The sequence below is a fragment of the Pollachius pollachius genome, assembly GCF_949987615.1.
Source record: "Pollachius pollachius genome assembly, chromosome: 4".
NCBI lineage: Eukaryota > Metazoa > Chordata > Actinopteri > Gadiformes > Gadidae > Pollachius > Pollachius pollachius.
In genome coordinates, this window is record NC_136937.1 from 28812741 (window position 1) to 28832572 (window position 19832).

A 19832-nucleotide genomic window follows, 5' to 3' on the forward strand; every position below is an offset into this window, starting at 1 on the left:
CCCGACGGCGACTACCTATGTTGTTGAAGTCTCGAGTCTAACCTCCGTTTGTCTAGCGTTAATATGCAACAATACATAGCAGCGTTTAGTACTCTGAACCGCATTGGCCCAGCTTCCGTCGCTGATACGTCTGCAGACTGACATAGTGAAATCCACCAGTGTGCTCTCTGCCCTGGTGATCTCTGCTGTCTCTTGATAGTGAACGCATTGGTTTGGTTTGACAGCCCTACCCCGAGTCACATGACGGTTGAGGCGTCCCATTCTTGAAAAATAATGGGATACGCTGACAATGTTATTTTTATTTCAACGTTGATTGCTCAACGTTATCGACCAATCAGGATCAAGTATTTTACAACGCTGTGGTATCAGACCATATTATGTAACAGTCTATGGGTTCTAGCTGATAGGTGTTCATGGTTCTTCATGCTCTAGAACACTGGATCACAGCCTTTGATTTGAGGTGTACCAGTAAATGGTCATTAAAGGCCTTTCTTCTTATGCAAACAGTAAAAAACGGATAACTATACATGCAGTGGCTGAGCCAAGAGTGCCAGTAAACCCTTTATATATAGGCCTATATATATACACATGCACACACACACACACACTCACATGGCCAGTGGCAAACAGTGGAAAGAAAGTCAGCAGCCCTGCTTCACCAGTAACCAGTGTGGTTATTTAGTGAACACAACGTTAACTTAAGTGTATTACTTAAAGCACAGGAAATGAGACTGACTCAATTTGAATAAAAATGATTTATTCAGTAATCGTTTACTCAAATAAACTCTTCCTGTACTTTTAATGACTATACAATATTCTTCATTCCTTTACGCATCACGCCTGTCTGCGCTCTGACGTCATCTATTGCCCTCCTTCAGTAACGTCTCTCTCACGTCGTTGGTTTTATCGCGAGAGTTAAGCGAGAGTTTCGGTTTGGACCGTGAGGAATTGGGGTTGTTCCTCCAGACGGGCTTTGGGTTGTTCTCGAGCATGGACCTATTAAAGAAGTTCTCAAGCGGAGAGGGTGGCGTGCGATGGGCCGTTCTGCCATCTTTGTAGTCCACACACTGAATAACGGAACACACTCGTTAAGATGTGCCGTTACATGTCATTCAGGGTCTGGTCTCACGATTACACGATTATTGTGTAGAAGTTGAAACATCAACTGTGTGTCAGTGGGGGCGGAGCCAGGTGTTAGGGGAGGAGAGGAGATGACGTCATGTTTAGGAAACGAAACTTAAGGTTCATGAAAACAAAAGCTACCGACATGGAAGCAGTTCTCTCGTTCAGGTGAAAAAAAGACCACGCATTTTGGAAAGAATTGACTGACAGACAGGAACCAAAACAAGGTGAGTAAAACTGCACAACTTTTAGATAAGTTAAAACCTCTCTTCCCGTTAATGGAATTAAAAACATAATGAAATTGCTCAATACATAAACCTTGTCGTCTGTGTCTAGGAATGGCCTCTGCTATCACTTCCTGGTCTGAGGAGGACTTTTCATGTCCCATCTGTCTGGATGTGTTCAGCAGCCCAGTTTCCACACCATGTGGACACAACTTCTGCAGAACCTGTATTACTAAGTTCTGGGATGAACAACTCCAGTACAAATGTCCTGTTTGCAACGAGCTTTTCCACACTAGACCTGATCTACGGGTCAATACCCTCTTATCAGAGCTGGCTACTCAGATTAGAATAACCTCACGAGTAGAAGAGCAGCCATGTGTTGAACCAGAAGAAGTTCCCTGTGACGTCTGTACTGGGACCCAGCAGAAGGCTGTGAAGTCCTGCATAGTGTGTCTTATTTCTTACTGCCAAACCCACCTGGAGCCGCATCAGAGAGTCGCAGGCCTGAAGAAACATCGACTGGTCGAGCCTATGGACCGTCTGGAAGACAGGATTTGTACGAAACACAATCAACTTCTGGAGCTCTTCTGCCAGACTGAACAGGTGTCTGTCTGTCAGTTCTGCACAGAGACAGACCACAGATCCCATCCTGTTGTACCTCTAAAGGAGGAATATAAAGTGAAGACGGCCCAGCTGGGGAAGATAGAGGCTGAAGTTCCACAGATGATCTGGGAGAGAAAACTAAAGATTAAGGAGATCAAAGACACAGTAGACATGAGCAAGAAAGATGCAGACAGAGAGATAGCTGATGGTGGGCATGTCTTCACTGTTCTGATAGGCTGTGTTGAAAAGTGCCGGGATGATTTCAACCAAACGGTTAAAGAGAAACTGAAATCCACACAGAAACAAGCTGAAGGCCTCATCAAAGTGCTGGAGCAGGAAATAGAAGATCTGACCAATAGAAGCTCAGAGATGAAGCAGCTCTCACACATTAAAGACCACCTTTACTTCCTCGAAGCCTTCATTTCTCTGAAGAATCCTCCACCCACCAGGGACTGGAAGACGATGGAGGTCCGTCCTCCGTCATACGTAGGGACCTTTAGGAGATCCCTGGATCAGCTGGAGGAGACACTGAACATTGAGATGAAGAAGCTGCGTGATGCTGAAATGAAGAGGGTCCAGCAGTATGAAGTAGATGTGACTCTGGATCCTGATACAGCTCAACCTCGTCTCATTCTGTCTGAGGATGGGAAACGAGTACATGATGGAGGTGTAGTGAAGAAACTCCCAGACAACCCTAATAGATTTACACACTATATACATGTTCTCACGAGGCAGAGCTTCTCCTCAGGGAGCTTTTACTTTGAGGTTCAGGTTAAAAACAAGACTGCATGGTGTTTAGGAGTGGCCAGAGAGTCCATCGACAGAAAAGGTAAGATCATAGTGACCCCTGAGACGGGATACTGGACCCTTTACCACGACAAGGATGGGTTTGTATTTAGAGATAACCCGGCTGTCCGTCTCCCTCTGAAAGCTGAGCTCCAGAAGGTGGGGGTGTTTGTTGATTGTGATGAGGGTCTGGTCTCCTTCTATGATGTGGAAGCCAGGGTTCATATCTACTCTGCTACTGGCTGTACCTTTAGTGAGTCTCTCTATCCAATCCTCTGTCCAGGTTACTGTTATAATGGAGGTAAAAACTCTGCACCCATGATCATCACACCTGTCAATAAAACAGACTAGGACCTTTGTTTGATGATTAAATAATCAAGCAATCAAAACAACTGATGTTGTTTCCTGAATTAGAATCTCTTCTATGTGAGATCTGAGAGAAGTGCTTTAATGTTGTACTGCTGTCATGTAACAAGGATACATTTATTATTAAAATAACCCTGTCTACTATACAATAAAGCCCATGATACATGATTAGATTGCATATTTTTATGCAACAATGTCAACAATTTTAAATGTTTGGGGCGAGTACAACATTATGAATGATAACATAGTCGAATGTTTGCACACTTTCTATTTCAATACAAATGTGCAAAAAGTATAGTGGGGTAATTTTCTGTGGAATAGCTACATTCTCCTTACTCCCTTACTCTCTCCCTCCTTCCTTCATTCTCTCTCCCTCCTCTCACTCTCCGTTTCTCTTTTCTCTCCTCACCTCACTCTGTCTTCATCTCCCTATCTCTCGCTTTATCCTCCCCTCTCTCATCCCCTCCTCTCTCTCTCTCTCCCTCCCACCTTCTCTCTCTACCTCCTCTCTCTCCCTCCTTCCCTCCCTCCCCTATCTCTCTCTGCCCCCTCTCTCTCTCCCACCTTCACTCTCTCAGATTGAATGATATCTCTATAGATTGAATGATATAAAATTGCAAATGATTACAGCAACTGAAAATGCTGACTTTGTGAAGTGCAAGTTTAGCTGAAAACCCAGTTTTTTAAACAAAATGTTCATATTAATTTATGCTGAATTATGCCTGACAACAAAATACAATGTATGGAAACTTTCTTGGCTACAATTCAAATTGACAAAAGTAGAATGGGGAAAAAGTAGAAAAATAACATTCTCTAAAATATGCATTCAGTGGAATAGCTACATTCTCAATAGGTACTGAATAATATCTTCCTCCCCTCCCTCCCTCCCTCCCTCCCTCCATTCACTGCAGGAGAAAGGGAGTCTCTCCCTCTCTCCTTCAGTGAAGCTGACTGCCATTGATGCGTGTCTCTGTGTCAACGGGATAAGGCCTGTGTCTTCCATCCACAAAGTTCATGTCTTGTTCTCTCTCTCTCTCTCTCTGTTTTCTCTCTTCCTGTTCCCTCTATAGTTCTACTCTCTTTCACTCTTATTTCACTCCTTTTATCTCTGCCTCCCTAAACTCTCGGTCTCACACTGTATATATCGTGTGTCTCTCTCTCTCTCTCTCTCTCTCTCTCTCTCTCTCTCTCTCTCTCTCTCTCACTCTCTCACTGTTTCGTATTTCCCTTCATCTGTCTTTCTGTATCTCTAATCTTCTTTCTGTATCTCCCGTCCTCTTTGTCAATATCTTCTTCACATCTCATCTTCTTTCATTCTCCTTTCTTAATCTCTTTCTCTCCATCTTTCTTTGTCTTCATCCTCTCTCTTTTTTAATTAAACTAAACTCAATTTCCTTTATTGACATGAATGATGAAACACTGTTGCCAAACCATTTGACAAACAGAACAAAACAACAACTAATAGTTACCAACACATGAATGATCATACGAATGAACACCACTGATAATGAATCCATTACATACCAAATGAGTTGGCAGTCAAACTGAATCTCTTGTTGCGTCCATGGATCTAGCAGGCAGTGCTATGCCTCTGTCCTTCTTCCCACACGCCAGTTTTTGACAGCAGGGATGTTGAATGAGTTCTGGATGTGTAGGATTTAATAAAGTATCTTAGCTCCTTGTCCCTCATACATTGCAGTAAGAAGTGGTCTTCTGTCTCCCTCTCCTGGTGACAGAATGGACCCAGCCTGACTTCTCTGGGTAGCCAGGTCTGCCTGTGACGGCCTTGCTCTATGGCCAGGTTGTGTTTACTGAGCCTGGACGTTGGCAGGGATCTCCTCAGCTTTCTATCACAGATAGTGGAAAGATTGTCTGCCCATGTGTGTGTGTGTCTCTCTCTCTATCTCACTCTCACACTCTCACTCGCTCTCACTGTATATTGCGTGTGTCCCATACTCTCTCTCTTTTATCTTTTCTCGTCTCTCTTTGAGTCACACTGGTCTTTCAATCCATGAGTCGGTCTGCATCACTCTCTGCATCACTCTCTCCTCCTCCTCCTCTTCCTCCTCTTCCTCAGAAGTGGGCTCCCATGGTGGTATCAAAGAAGCCCAACAACGTGTGATCGGCCGGGGTCAACTACACCCCCGACCTCAGCTGTCCTCCACCCTCTCCACCTTCCTCCTCCTATACACACAAACACAAACACACACACACACACACACACACACACACACACACACACACACACACACACCAAGTGCTTTGCTCAAACTTTAGCCCCTGAGCAACGGTAACACAGCTAATGTTTTTTGTTACTTTTTTTTTATTGATATTTTTGCCCTTATAATGCCTGGACAGGTGTATTTGTGGGCACGTATGTGCCACTGTGTTTATGTGCATGTGTGTGTGTGTGTGTGTGTCTAACAGATATGGCAAGATAAGAGGGAGATAATGTGTGTTGTTTAAACAAAGCTAGCTCCCTGAATGTGTAACCAAACAGATTCTTTATGTAGTTCATGTTTTAGTTTTGTTTCTGTATGTTTTGTTTCTATCACGGGGAACAAGGCGCTGCACGGAGGTCCTTGTTCCTCTGTATACAGTGATTCTATTGGCTCATCTTATCCTGGACCTTTCTGTTAGGTATCCTCCTGACTTGACCTGTTTTATTAGATTGAATAAAGGCAAAAACATGTTAAAGAATGAGGACTGTTGAGTGAATACGTGTCCCAAAGAATGTCCTCTCATATCTAGATAAATATTGATGGTCATTATAGTGTTGCTAAGGGGGGGAGGGGGAATATCCTTCTGATCGATAACACTAAACGATTGTGTGTGTGTGTGTGTGTGTGTGTGTGTGTGTGTGTGTGTGTGTGTGTGTGTGTGTGTGTGTGTGTGTGTGTGTGTGTGTGTGTGTGTGTGTGTGTGTGTGTGTGTGTGTGTGTGTGTGTGTGTGTCAGAACTACTTTTACCAGCAGGGGGTGCACTATTCAAACGGGGAAAACTTTCCAAAAGCAAAAGGAGAACCCCCACTGACCAGACTGTTTCGCTGTCTAGTGCCCTCAGCTCTGCTGCTCGTGTGTGCACTGTGCGCGTGCATATCGGGTAGAGTTCCTGTAGCAGCGTAGCGCCAATAAACAGTTCTTTGTCATAGTTTCCGTCGAAAATCGGATCGGGGTTGGATGTAAAGTATTCGGGAATATACACGAATATATACCGATGATCCCTGTTACAATTGCAAATAACCGCTAAATCACCATAATGTCTCTCGTTCTGCACCGGCTCTCTTTTTAAGTCCAGAAAGAAGAGAACACATATCGACGCATTTGAAGAGGCCGGCACGGTGAATGAATGTAGTGCGTGGGGGCGGAGCCAGGTGTTAGGGGAGGAGAGTAGACGACGTCATGTTGAGGAAACGAAACCTAATGCACCCCGACGTGTAAGCAGTTCTCTCTTTCAGGAGAAAAGTAACACGCATTAAATAGTCTGACAGACAGAAACAACAACAAGGTGAGTAAAGCAGCACAACTTTGAGATAAGTTAGAACCACTTTTGCCGTTATGGAATAACAAAAATAATGGGATTGCTCAATGCATAAACTTTTCGTCTAGGAATGGCCTGTGCCAACGCTGACTGGTCCGGAGAGAACTTTTCATGTTCCATCTGTCTAGATGTGTTCAGCAGTCCAGTTTCCACACCATGTGGACACAACTTCTGCAGAACCTGTATTACAAAGTACTGGGATGAACAAGTCAAGTACAAATGTCCTGTTTGCAACAAGCTTTTCGACACAAGACCTGATCTACAGGTCAATACCCTCTTATCAGAGATGGTTGATCGGTTTGGAACGTCCGTAAGAGTAAATGAGCAGCCTTGTGTTGGACCAGCAGAAGTTCCCTGTGATGTCTGTACTGTGCCCCAGCTGAAGGCCGTGAAGTCCTGCCTTGTGTGTTTTATGTCATTCTGCCAAACCCACCTGGAGCCACATCAGAGAGTCGCAGTCCTGAAGAAACATCGGCTGGTCGAGCCAATGGACCGTCTGGAAGACAGGATGTGTAAGAAACACGAAAGATTTATGGAGCTCTTCTGCCAGACTGAACAGGTGTGTGTGTGTCAGTTCTGCACAGAGACAGACCACAAGTTCCACCCAGTTGTACCTCTTAAGGAGGAATATGAAGTTAGGAGGGCCCAGCTGGGGAAAATAGAGGCTGAAGTTCAGCAGATGATCCAGGAGAGACAAAAAAAGATTAACGAGATTAAAGACACAGTTAAACACAGCAAAGCAGATGCAGACAGAGAGATAGCTGATGGTGTGCAGGTTCTTACTGCTCTGATGCGCTGCATTGAAAAGTGCCAGGATGATGTCAACCAAATGGTTAAAGAGAGACTGACATCTACAGAGAAACAAGCTGAAGGGCTCATCAAAGAGATCGAGCAGGAAATAGAAGATCTGACCAATAGAAGCTCAGAGGTGAAGCAGCTCTTGCACACTAAAGACCACCTCCACTTCCTCCAGACCTTCAGATCCCTGAAGGATCCACCACCCACCAGGGACTGGACGACGGTGGAGGTCCGTCCTCCGTCATACGTAGGGACCTTGAGGAGATCCCTGGATCAGCTGGGGGAGACACTGAACATGGAGATGAAGAAGCTGTGTGATGCTGCTGAACTGAAAAGGGTCCAGCAGTATGAAGTAGATGTGACTCTGGATCCTGATGCAGCTCATCCCAATCTCATCCTGTCTGAGGATGGGAAACAAGTTCATCATGGAGATGTAGTGAAGAAACTCCCAGACAACCCTAAGAGATTTACAATGCATATATTTGTTCTCACGAGGCAGAGCTTCTCATCAGGGAGATTTTACTTTGAGGTCCAGGTTAAAGACAAGACTGGATGGTGTTTAGGAGTGGCCAGAGAGTCCATCAACAGAATAGGTACGATTATAGAGACCCCTGAGACGGGTTACTGGAATATTTTCTACAGCGAGAATGGTTTGGTATTTAGAGATAACCCTGCCGTCTGTCTCCCTCTGAGAGATGAGCTCCAGAAGGTGGGGGTGTTTGTTGATTATGATGAGGGACTGGTCTCCTTCTATGATGTGGAAGCCAGGGTTCATATCTACTCTGCTACTGGCTGCACCTTTACTGAGCCTCTCTATCCAATCCTCTGTCCACTCCGCCATGATTATAAAGGTATAAACTCTGCCCCCCTGATCATCTCACCTGTCAATCAAACAGACTAGGACCTTTGTTTGATAATAAAATAATCAATCAACCAAAACAAATAATGTTGTTTCCTGAATTAGCATCTCTACTATGTGAGATCTGAGAGAAATGCATTAGTATCGTACTGCTGTCATTTTACAAGGAGAAATTCTGCAGGAAATGAACCCTGACTATTATAAAATATAACCCATTGTAAATCATTAGCTAACATTATTTTCTTCATTGTCTGTTATCTAACGTTTTTTAAAGGTTTACTGCTATACAATTGTTTATGGTTGTAGTTATGTTTGACTGGTTTCAGGGATTAATGTGCACCATAATGACAACCAGTGTTGGGACTAACGCGTTATTAAGTAACGCGTTACAGTAACTACGTTACTTTTGCGGTAACGAGCACTGTAACTAATTACTTTGTCAAAATCAGTAACGTGTTAATCGTTACTGCGATTTAAACAGGCTCGTTACTCGTTACCTCACGTGCATAACCCAGGACTACAGTTTCCGTGGTGGACGTGAAGCGGACGTGAGTCATGTGACGCAGCGACGCGCAAGTAAATGAATTAAAACAATGGCGGCAGTCGACGACAGTCAAGGCGTTGTATTTCTCATGGAAATATGCACATTATTTTTCCTTTCTGACGGTAAAAGACATAAGGAATATTTTGGTGACCTGTCATCTATGTGGAGGTTCGAAAACTCTAGCCACATCAAAAACTAGCAATTCTAATCTTCAGAAACATCTTTAGAAACAACACGCATCTACCAAGCTAGTTTAAAAAGGTAACACAGGTGATGCTGCTGCTAGCGTCAGCTTCGCCGACGCTAAAGGAGAAGCCACTCCAGCCAAACAACAAAAGCTTGATTTTACAAAGCTTTAACCCAGACACAGCTAAACAAATGATGGAGATGTATGGACAAAGACTGATATAGACATAGACATACTAACAGAGACTACTAAAGCTCTTTATCCACCATTATTGATTTCATCAGTTGTTTTATTTATCTAAATGGCCAGAGTAAAACAAATATTATTTTTGTTAAACATTAACTATGTTTGTGAGGCTGAAAGTACTTTTTATTTATTTAGTTTCTCTTTGTGAGGCTGAAAATACTTGTAAGTTTGCCCATCATTATTGATGATGAGGTCTCCAGTTGGTGGAGTTTAGCTGTTTTGAGTTAATGTTACAAAGAACGGATAAACCTCACTGTGTTTACATTGTAAACATCTATTGTATCAGTTTTGCCATATTATTGAGTCCTACAGTTGCTAAATGGTCGGAGGCACAGTTTAATTTTTGCACTGCCAAAACTATACTTTGTACCTGTTTCAATGGCTACAATAAATATGCCTATCAAAAGTTTCAAAATATACTGTATGTTGTGTTTTGTTGATCCACTGCTTCATCGTAGTGATACTGGGTACAATGATCAAATTTTACAGTTGTTTTGTCGAACACTATGCCACATCAACCCCAAAATAATTGGTGTGTGCATTTGTAGAGGGTTGGAAACAGTTGGAAACAATGGAAATATTTCATTCATTTGCACTCACACTACTACACTGCTATGGCACGTTCAGGTCACTAGGTGGCGCGTTGCGCTTGTGGTAGGATAGGACTTACGTGTAAGCAAGCCAGAGGACTGGCGGTCCTTTGCCACATTAACACATTAATAAGATAATTCAGAAAAAAAAAGTTACTTTCCCTAGTAACTAGTTACCTTGAAAGTAATGAGTAACTTTAAGTAACTGAGTTACTTTTGAAAGAAGTAACTAGTAACTGTAAATAAGTTACTAATTTAAAGTAACTTGCCCAACACTGATGACAACGCAATAAAATGACTGTATGACAACTCTTTTGATTTAAATAAAAATGGAAAAACAGCTGATGAGTCGATTTACTTTTAATGTCCACCATACAACAACCAAACATGTGTAACACTCTTAGATAAAGCTCCCAGTGACTACATGTAAAGATTCTCCCCGTGTGTGAGTCCCGTGACTTTGTCTTGACAGCTCTCCTCTCCATCCTTTCTTCTTAGTTTCTCCTCTCTCCTACCCTCTTCTCTTCCTCCTCTCTCCTATCTCTGCTCTCCTCTCTAGCTCAACCAGGATTGTGTTAAGTATTGGCTTGCATACACATTACATTAGTGTAAAATACCCGTTTGACTTGTCTTTGCTATAGTCTACTACCTGTGCCCTGGCGCATACAAGCAGCAGTCCCATAATCAGTGTTATCAGCGACACCCAGTGGCGGGAGCGGGTGTCACCATAGAGGAGCGGAATGTTCTTTGTGGGCCCCTAATCCTACTCTTTTGTGTACACTTACGGTAATCTTACTTAAAGTAAACTTTTTTTTTAATATTCTGAGACATGATTCTCTGTTTTTTTTTGGTACCATTTTGTCGCATGTCTAAGGTACAAACCACAGCCACGTGCCACTCATTAATTGATTACGTTGTTAATTACCTCGAGTGGGCTACTTAGAGCAGGTGCCGTTTAAAAACGTGCAAACACGTCATTGTTCGCCGGTAGATAGCCGCGAATGTTCGCGGTTGTATAGACTTTACGGTAAAGGGGAGTTGGCGCGTGTAGTCAGACAGATTGGGTTGGTGTCGCATGGCGACCCTTGGAGCTTTAAGAAAAACACGAGCCAAGTAAGAACAGAGGAGAAAGAACCCCAAAAGAAAACCTGTTGTAAAAACAATTACACTCAGTTGTGTGTGTGTGTGTGTGTGTGTGTTGTCCGACACTAGGTTATAACTGATGCCATGTTGTTGGATGAGAGGGTGTTGTTCTTTAGTTTAACACCCGCTACGACACGGGGAGTCTGGAGGTTGAGCTGTAACGTGGCTTGAAGACCTGGGTTGTCATTGGTCGACTTTATCAGAGCGTGGTCTCTATCTATTTATCTATATCTATATATACAGTATATATAGAGAATCTCTCCATTGATATCTTGTTCACTTTTTTGTTTTGATCAGCAGTTCTGATAAGAGTCGTCTGCAGACTTGTACTCATTTAGTCTTGGAGATAAGCCTCATATAACTACAGTGACCCGCAAAAGTGTTGACTCAATATCAAATCACAAACCATAATAGCACTTATAGCCTGCTTTTATAAAGACTGTGGTTAACAATACCAGCCTCAGGTGTTGGAGGATCCCTCTTCTGGGCTCTGCCTCTGGGATTCTTCCCTCTGGGTTTTAAGCGGAGGGTTTCCTTGTCTTATAGAGGGCTTCGGGCTGTCCCCCTCTTTTTGAATTATGTATCATGTAAATAAATGAAGTGGATTAAACTGTGGTGTGTGGTCGTTGTTTGTAGTGTGGTGCTCTGTATGTATGCACAGGGAAACAGGGCTAAATGGTAGGATCTGGGGAAATGTGACACTCGCTTTTCACAAATACAATGTTTGTAAACTTTTGAGATTTGAATAAAAATGTACTAAAAGCAGAATGGGAACATCTTCTGTTGAATAGGTACATTCTCGTTACAATATGTATTCAGTGGAAAAAGTACATTCTCAGTACAATATGTATTCAGTGGAATAGCTACATTTTCATTGGAATAGGTAAAAACTCAGTACAATATTTCTTCAGTTGAATAGGTACATTTGCAGTGGAATAGGTACAAACTCAGTATAATATGTATTCAGTGGAATAGGTACAAACTCAGTACAATATGTCCTTCAGTTGAATAGTTACATTTGCAGTGGAATAGGTACAAACTCAGTATAATATGTATTCAGTGGAATAGGTACAAACTCAGTACAATATGTCTTCAGTTGAATAGGTACATTTTCAGTGGAATAGGTACAAACTCAGTACAATATGAATTCAGTAGAATAGGTACATTTTCAGTGGAATAGGTACAAACTCAGTACGCTATGTATTCAGTCGGATAGGTACGTTCTCTGTACAATTCAGGGGAATAGGTGCATTTTCTGTACAATATTGTGGGTTTCATGCTGATGACTGGTCGAGGCAGCCTCATCTGGCCGAGTCAGACTGATTGGACTCTGTGAGGCTGCACACCTGTTGTCCATTGAGTAATCAATGGCTCAACCACGAGGGGGAGCACTAGTTCTTTAAACACTGCAAATATTTTAAAATAGAATCCCTGAAAAAGCAGGAGGCCGGAGGCGTACTCGCATTCATTCCGTCGACTGGTTTATTTCAGTCTTTATAACATAAATATAGAGATACATAACTTTACATTTGTCTACATAAATGTTATAAACTGTCGTGTATATATATATATATATATATATAGACTTCAAGCATAAGAATGGATGATAACGTCCTTCTGAATCTCCTGGGAGGTAAAGTAGGCCTCCACTGACCTATAGCTATGGGGCTGATAACCTCTGATAACCTCCATTAAATCCATAACGTACCCGCACAGTGCTGTCCTTCCATCCTCTCTCTCGCTCTCTCTCATCCCTCTATCTCCCTTTCTTTTCCTCTCTCTCTCTCTCTCTCTCTCTCTCTCTCTCTCTCTCATAACATGATGAAGGTGTTAAATGAATGCAGCGTGTATATAGCATTGGTTTGGTGGCTGGTGTGTCGAGGATAGCCGCAGCAGACGTGTGGGAGTGGGAGACGTCTTCCTCTGTCGCTCTCCAAGGTGCTGAACTATGGCCGAGTTATGACGTCACATGATTGGGACAAGCCACTGACTGCGTGGTTTAGGGAATCAGCCCCGTTGTACATCCTTCCATTTAAAAAGAAGTAAGAATGTGAAACACTTGGCAAGAAGAACTACCTGCACCGAATGTGATGAGATAAGAAAAAGAAAACAGATTGTTGTCAGTTTTTTTGTGCTAGACAAAATCTCAATGGCATTAAAAAACAAGACTCATTGTATGTGGCAATTTTGTCTGGTTCCTAAACCTTCTCTCACCTACAACTGTAGAAGATCAGGTTAGCCACACCATAACTCAAAATATGATCAATAGAGTACGTTTGTATCCAGAGCGTCAGTGAGATGAAGGCCCAGGTCTGGGCTGCTCAGGGAGGACATTGGGGATCCTTTGGACGAGGAGTCTAAACAAACCAACCAACCGGGTCCCCTGAGCCCCTCAACAGTCCTGGTTCATTGTGGGGCTGCAGGGCTGCTGGCTCCCTTGTGAACGCCCCTTCAGTTCAGCTTCAATAAGAGGAGGACAGGTGTGGCACATCAGCGCCTAATCAGCAGGGGACCGGGTCAACCCATCAGCCAATCAGAGGTGATGCCTGAAACAGCAGGTGACCGGGTCACCCTATCAGCCAATCAGAGGTGATGCCTGAACCAGCAAGTGTTTCACCTAGAGAGGGAGTCAGCGAATATAAATATTGCAAACCGATCTATAAATGGTGTAGAAAAGATGTCTGCTTGAATTATCGATTAAAAGCCCTAAATTAATTTATGAATTCAGTTCCTTCCCTGAACTACGGGCCATTCTGTGGTTCTCTGAGGGCGCGGCATCAACTGCCAAGCTCTACTGGTCGAGCCACCAGGGACTAGAGATTCAAGTCACTCAAAGGATTCCATGAATCGTTGAGTCATTTTAGTCGTTTATTAAAAGAAAAATCAAACAAAAACATAAGTAGCGTATCCAGCGCAGCACACCGCCAGCAGACATGGCCTTTTTAGTGAGCTCAAAGCGAAAAGAAACAATGTTTGGGAGAATTTGGGAGGAGCGGCTCCCAAAGGAAACCCACAACAACTCATTGATGAGCAACCTCGTTCAAAACCATCTAACCCTCATTTGAGTTAAATGTTGTGTTGTCTAAATCGTTATAACGTCCACTAAGATATTTCATTATCGGTCGGTCCAGGGTTCCTTCACTCTGGGCTTTTAGGGGGTGTTTCCTTGTCCTGTAGAGGGCTTAGGGTTTAGAGGGCTTAAATACTAGCCTAGCTACCAGCCTTAAAAGGTCATGTCAATGATTTATCTGGTTTGATTCATCTCTCGCTCTCTCTGTTTGTCTGTGTGTCCCTCTCTCTCTGCCTTTTGGCTCTCACCCCTTGTCACAATATACTCTTCTGTTTACCATGGCATGTGAGGTTACACTCTTATTATATTTACATAGAGAGAGAGAGAGAGAGAGAGAGAGAGAGAGAGAGGCAGGCAGGCAGGCAGGCAGACAGACAGACTGACTGACTGACTGACTGACTGACTGACTGACTGACTGACTGACTTTGGTTTCATGGTGAGTTGTTGGTATATGGTGACACCTGTTTTTGTGTGTGCGTGTTCTTTGTTTGTGTGTATAACAGTGAAATAAAGAACCTTATATGATGACATCATACAGCCATCGTACCCAAAAAGTGTTTTCTTGTTTTTTGTTGTTTGTTTGATGAAAGGTGATGTAGTTGGTTACATAGTAGTGATGTGGATTCATCCTGGTCAAAATCTCAACTTAAGTGCAAGACATTTAAAAAAATGTGTGTAAATATACTCTCAAATAGCCCTCTATTAAACACATGCTACACTACGTTTTAACTGTTACTGGCAGTTTTGGATTATCAGGCGTCAATCAAATGTTCTGGCTCCACCCCAGAGACGATAAAAACCTGATCTCCAATCAAGCCCCGCCCCTCAGAGAAAGAGAACAGTTTCCCAGACATCAGCCAGAATGCATTTTTTACATTCTGAGAGTGGGCTGGGACCAGTTCCAACAGTGTGTTTGGTTTCACTTCATAACTAGACTGCAAGTTATTTAATTACTTTAACCTTATTGTCAAAAATGTGATTCTTATTCTCAAATTTTTTATCTACAGCCTTAATTTGTTTAGAAAGGAATAACAATTATTCTGCTTGATTAAGTCGTGGGTGGATGGGTTTTGGACAGGTGTCTTTAGACACTAAAGCATTTCTCATAATTTCGAACCAAGCTAATGGCTGAAGTGAAAGAGTAACAAAGACAAGGTCCAGTTGTTATGAGTTTCATATGGCTCTCCAGATAACACAGGTAGAAAGGTCTTTAATAAGCTAGTTCTGTAATAACTCTGTAGCTTTATTCAGCTGAACCGTCACCATAAGTTGAGTGTTCGATGATTGGTCACCTGATTGGCTACGGAGCCAGGAGGGAAAGCAGACTCCACCCATTCAGTTGGCTTGAAGGAATAGAAGGTAATCCATGAACTGAAATTATGTAAGACTGCAATGGATTAATGGAACATCATTTAGCCAAATCACACCTTGATAACCCTAAAATCACAACTACAACTAAACTATGATATTAATTGTCAGTCACTTTAGATTCTCACACTGTTTGTCCTTGGTAAGTAAAAGCTACCCATAATGCACCACCAGTGATAATTGACATCGTTAACTGCCACGGCACATTTTAGGTTTGTTTTCCTGTTTCTGCGCTGGCATTGACTGTGTTGACTCTGAATAGTGAAATTGTTGGTCTGGTTCGTCTGCCCTACCCTGAGTCACATGACGCAATTTTCTTATGAGGTTAGAGATGAGCCTTGCAGCGTTAACTCAATATTGAATCACAAACCATGTTAGCACATTTAACCGGTACACACAGGGAAAGGGTTGTTTTTCCAAGACTGTAGAGAAAATACCAGCCTAGGGAAAAGTCAATTAAGTAAATTGTTTTCTATAGCTCTTAATCCCAGTTACAGTAGCAAATCACCATTAAATCACCACAATGTCTCTGGTTTAGCACCATCTCTTTGTCTGTGTTTTGTCTTACATTATGTTTTCAAACATATTTGAAAAAACATCAACATATTTGAAGAACAGTGCATACATTTCAGTGAACTGTGCATCCGTGGGGGCTGGGCCAGGTGTTAGGGGAGGAGCCAGGTGTTAGGGAAGGAGAGGAGAGGACGTCTTGATCAGGAAACTAAACTTAACATTCATAGAAAACAAAACCACCCGACGTGGAGCAGTTCTCTCGTTCAGTAGGAAAATAAAACGCATTTTTAAAGAAATAGTCAGACAGACAGAAATAACAACAAGTTGAGTAAAACAGCACAACTTTCAGAGATGTTAAAACTCTCTTCCCGTTTTGGATTTAAAACAATAATGGAATTGCTCAATACATAAACCTTGTCTGTCTCTAGGAATGGCCTCTGCTAACACAGCCTGGTCTGAGGAAAACTTTTCATCTTCCATCTGTCTTGATTCGTTCAGCATTCCAGTTACCACACCGTGCGGACACAACTTCTGCAGAACCTGTATTACAAAGTTCTGGGATGGAGAAGTTCAGTACAAATGTCCTCTTTGCAACAAGATTTTCAACACAAGACCTGATCTACAGGTCAATTTCCTCTTATCAGATCTGGCTGCTCAGTTTAGAACAACCGCGCAAGTTAAAGCGGAGGATGAGGAGGAATATGACGTGAAGACGGTCGAGTTGGGAAAGATTGTATCTGAAGATCAGCAGATGATCCAGGAGATAAAGGGAAAGATTAAGGAGATCAAAGACACAGTAGAAATGAACAAGAAAGATGCAGACAGAGAGCTAGCCGATGGTGTGCAGGTCCTCACAGCTCTGAGGCGCTGCATTGAAAAGTGCCAGGATGATCACAACCAAATGGTTAAAGAGAGACGGAAATCCACAGTAAAACAAGCTGAAGGCCTCATCAAAGAGCTTGAGCAGGAAATAGAAGATCTAGCCAATAGAAGCTCAGAGATGAAGCAGCTCTTACACACTAAAGACCACCTTCACTTCCTCCAGGCGTTCAGATCCCTGAAGAGTCCTCCACCCACCAGGGACTGGACGACGGTGGAGGTCCGTCCTCCGTCATACGTAGGGACCTCGAGGAGATCCCTGGATCAGCTGGAGGAGACACTGAACATGGAGATGAAGAAGCTGCCTGATGGTGAACTGAAGATGGTCCAGGAGTATGAAGTAGATGTGATCCTGATACAGCTCATCCCAGGCTCATTCGGTCTGAGGATGGGAAACAACTACATGATGGAGAAGTGGTCAAGAAACTCCCAGACAATCCTAAGAGATTTTACTTCGAGGTTCATCTTAAAGATAAGGCTGCATGGTGTTTAGGAGTGGCCAAAGAGTCCATCAACAGAAAAAGTCAGATCACAGAGACCCCTGAGAAAGGTTTATGGATTCTTTACTTCAACAAGGATGGGTTGGTATTTAGAGACCATCCTGTTGTCCGTCTCCCTCGAAGAGATGAGCTCCAGAAGGTGGGGGTGTTTGTCGATTATGATGAGGGTCTGGTCTCCTTCTATGATGTGGAAGCCAGGGTTCATATCTACTCTGCTACTGGCTGCTCCTTTACTAAGCCTCTCTATCCATTCCTCGGTCCAGGTCGCTATAATTATGAAGGTAACAACTCTGACCCCCTTATCATTTCACCTGTCAATCAAACAGACTAGGACCTTTGTTTATTAATAAAATAATCCAACAACCAAAACAACTAATGTTTTTTCTTGAATAAGAATCTTTACTATGTGAGATCTGAGAGAACTGCATTAATGTCTTTCTTTTGTAATTTAACAAGAAACATTTCCTTAAGAAAAGATCCCTGAATAGTAAAAAATATAACCCATTGTAAATTATTACATTACAGGATATACTTTATTGTCTTTTTCTTATGTTTTTTTAAAGGTTTACTTCTCTACAGTTGTTTATGTTTGCAGTAATGTGTAACTTGTTTCAGGGATTAATGTTCACCATAATATTCGAATTATTACCTTTCTTCTGAATCATGAACGACGACACAATAAAATGTATGAATCTATGACGCTTTTATGATTTAATTAAAAATGGAGAAAAGCGAAGGAGTCGATTTACTTTAAACGTCCACCATACAACAACCCAACATGTGTTATACATTCACACAAAGGTCTCAGTGACTACATGTAATGATTCTCCTCGTGTGTGAGTACCATTACTTTGTCTTGTCAGCTCTGTTCTCCTCTCCATCCTCTCATCTTGGTGTAAACACACTTTTGACTTGTCTTTGATCTAGTCTACTACCTGTGCCCTGGCGTATACAAGTAGCACTCCCACAACAGAGGGGCGGAACGTTCTTTGTGGGCCCCTAATCCTACTCTTTTGTAGTACACCTAATTGGACTATTTATTTAACATTGTGAGACATTATTCTCTTTTATTTGCATTTTATCGCATGATTAAGGTACAAACTACTTTCTTTAGTTCTTCATTTATTTTGATTAGCCGTTCAGTTAAGAGTCGTCCGCGGTCTCGTTCTCACACACAGTATTATTCGAATTGCATCATTGAAGAAAATGAAGGTGTTAAATGAATACAACGTGTATATGGCGTGAGCTTGGTGGCTGGTGTGTTGAGGATAGCCGCAGCCGACAGGGTTGGAGACGACTTCCGCTGTCGCTCTCCAAGGTGCTGAACTTTCGCTGAGTGATGACGTCACAGGCTTTGGACAAGCCATTGACCGCGTGGTTTAGGGACTCACCCCGTACATACTCCATTAAAAGTTAAAATGTGAAACACATTGCAGGAAGAACTTGCACCGAATGAGATGAGATAAGAAAGAGGAAACATAGATTTTTTGGTGCTATACGAAATCTCAATGGCATGAAAAACAAGATTTGTTGTATGTGGCTATTCTGTCTGGTTCCTAAACCTTCTCTTACCTACAACTATAGAATATCATGTTTGCCAAATTCAGCAAAATTTGAACATTAGCAGGCATTTTTTATCCAGAGCGTCCAGTGAGATGAACGCCCAGGGGCCTTGTTTCCCGATAACGATGGATCCACGCTCGTACGATCATTCTCACAAGGGATCTTGCGAACCATCTTGAATTTCTTTGGAGCGTTTCTCGAAACTCCTCTTTACATGAACGAGCGTGCACTGCGCTAACGACGTAGGATTGTAACTGTCTATGACACGGTGCTGAAATGGGCTCCGTAGGAGGGGGAGAGGAATGGGGCAGGAATGTCACAGGAAAATCGGGTTAGATGGGTTAAAATATCTCCCCATCAAGGCCAACAGCAGAGTAGCCTACGAAAAGAATAGACTGCAATAATATGAATGCTAAAGATATTAAAACACAATTGATTAGGCCTAGACTGACATATGTATCAGTCCTAATCCTGAATGCACTGTGCGTACATTTTATCACGGCATTTCCCCCCTGAAATAATTCCATGTTGCAAAAATCAAAAATAGCTTGTGTGACAACTACATTTATCTTAATGTGCTGATTTCTGAAACAGGCTTTGCGCAGCAAAGAGAGCCGACTTTATCTGACTCCGCATAAGGTTTCATTGATTGGCTCGCACTCTCTAGTCTAGAATATTTGTAGACATTAAAAATGCAATGTTCCATTCATTCATTATCATTCAAACGCAGAGGCTAGGCATTGACACACGGCTATTGCCAACCCGATTAAGAGAGCTTGGTCTAGAATCCTGATGTAGGCTATATCTTTTTACACTGCCAAGCCGGTTGGGTCGCAGCTTGGCACGCCCAGCGATTTCACCTTCTTATCTCAAGTTTCCTGTGTAAAACCGAGGGGGTCAATTCTCCCGTTCGTCACGGCACAGGCTTTCT

The 19832-nt window shown here is 42.6% G+C and overlaps 2 protein-coding genes across 4 annotated transcripts; both read left to right on the top strand.

The window, feature by feature from the left end:
- Positions 1-1216: 1216 nt before the first annotated feature.
- On the top strand, positions 1217-9984 carry LOC307074570 (E3 ubiquitin-protein ligase TRIM39-like). 3 transcript variants are annotated; one of them, XM_079734770.1, is made up of 3 exons: positions 1217-1349; positions 1459-1769; positions 7021-9984. In XM_079734770.1, exons 2-3 carry the CDS (start codon positions 1461-1463, stop codon positions 8338-8340), a joined length of 1629 nt encoding a protein of 542 aa, XP_079590896.1. In that variant the 5' UTR covers positions 1217-1349; positions 1459-1460; the 3' UTR covers positions 8341-9984. The 3 variants fall into 3 exon arrangements, with proteins under 3 accessions (XP_079590896.1, XP_079590895.1, XP_079590894.1); XM_079734769.1 differs by lacking the exon at positions 7021-9984 and adding an exon at positions 5179-5784 and having other exon boundaries at positions 1459-2778; XM_079734768.1 differs by lacking the exons at positions 1217-1349; positions 1459-1769 and adding an exon at positions 6523-6608 and having other exon boundaries at positions 6710-9984.
- Positions 9985-16389: 6405 nt separating this feature from the next.
- On the top strand, positions 16390-17669 carry LOC307074571 (E3 ubiquitin-protein ligase TRIM39-like; the record flags this gene model as incomplete). The annotated part of the gene is given in 2 exon segments (XM_079734771.1): positions 16390-17179; positions 17182-17669. Coding segments are annotated over 2 exon segments (1278 nt in total).
- Between the last annotated feature and the right edge of the window lie 2163 nt (positions 17670-19832).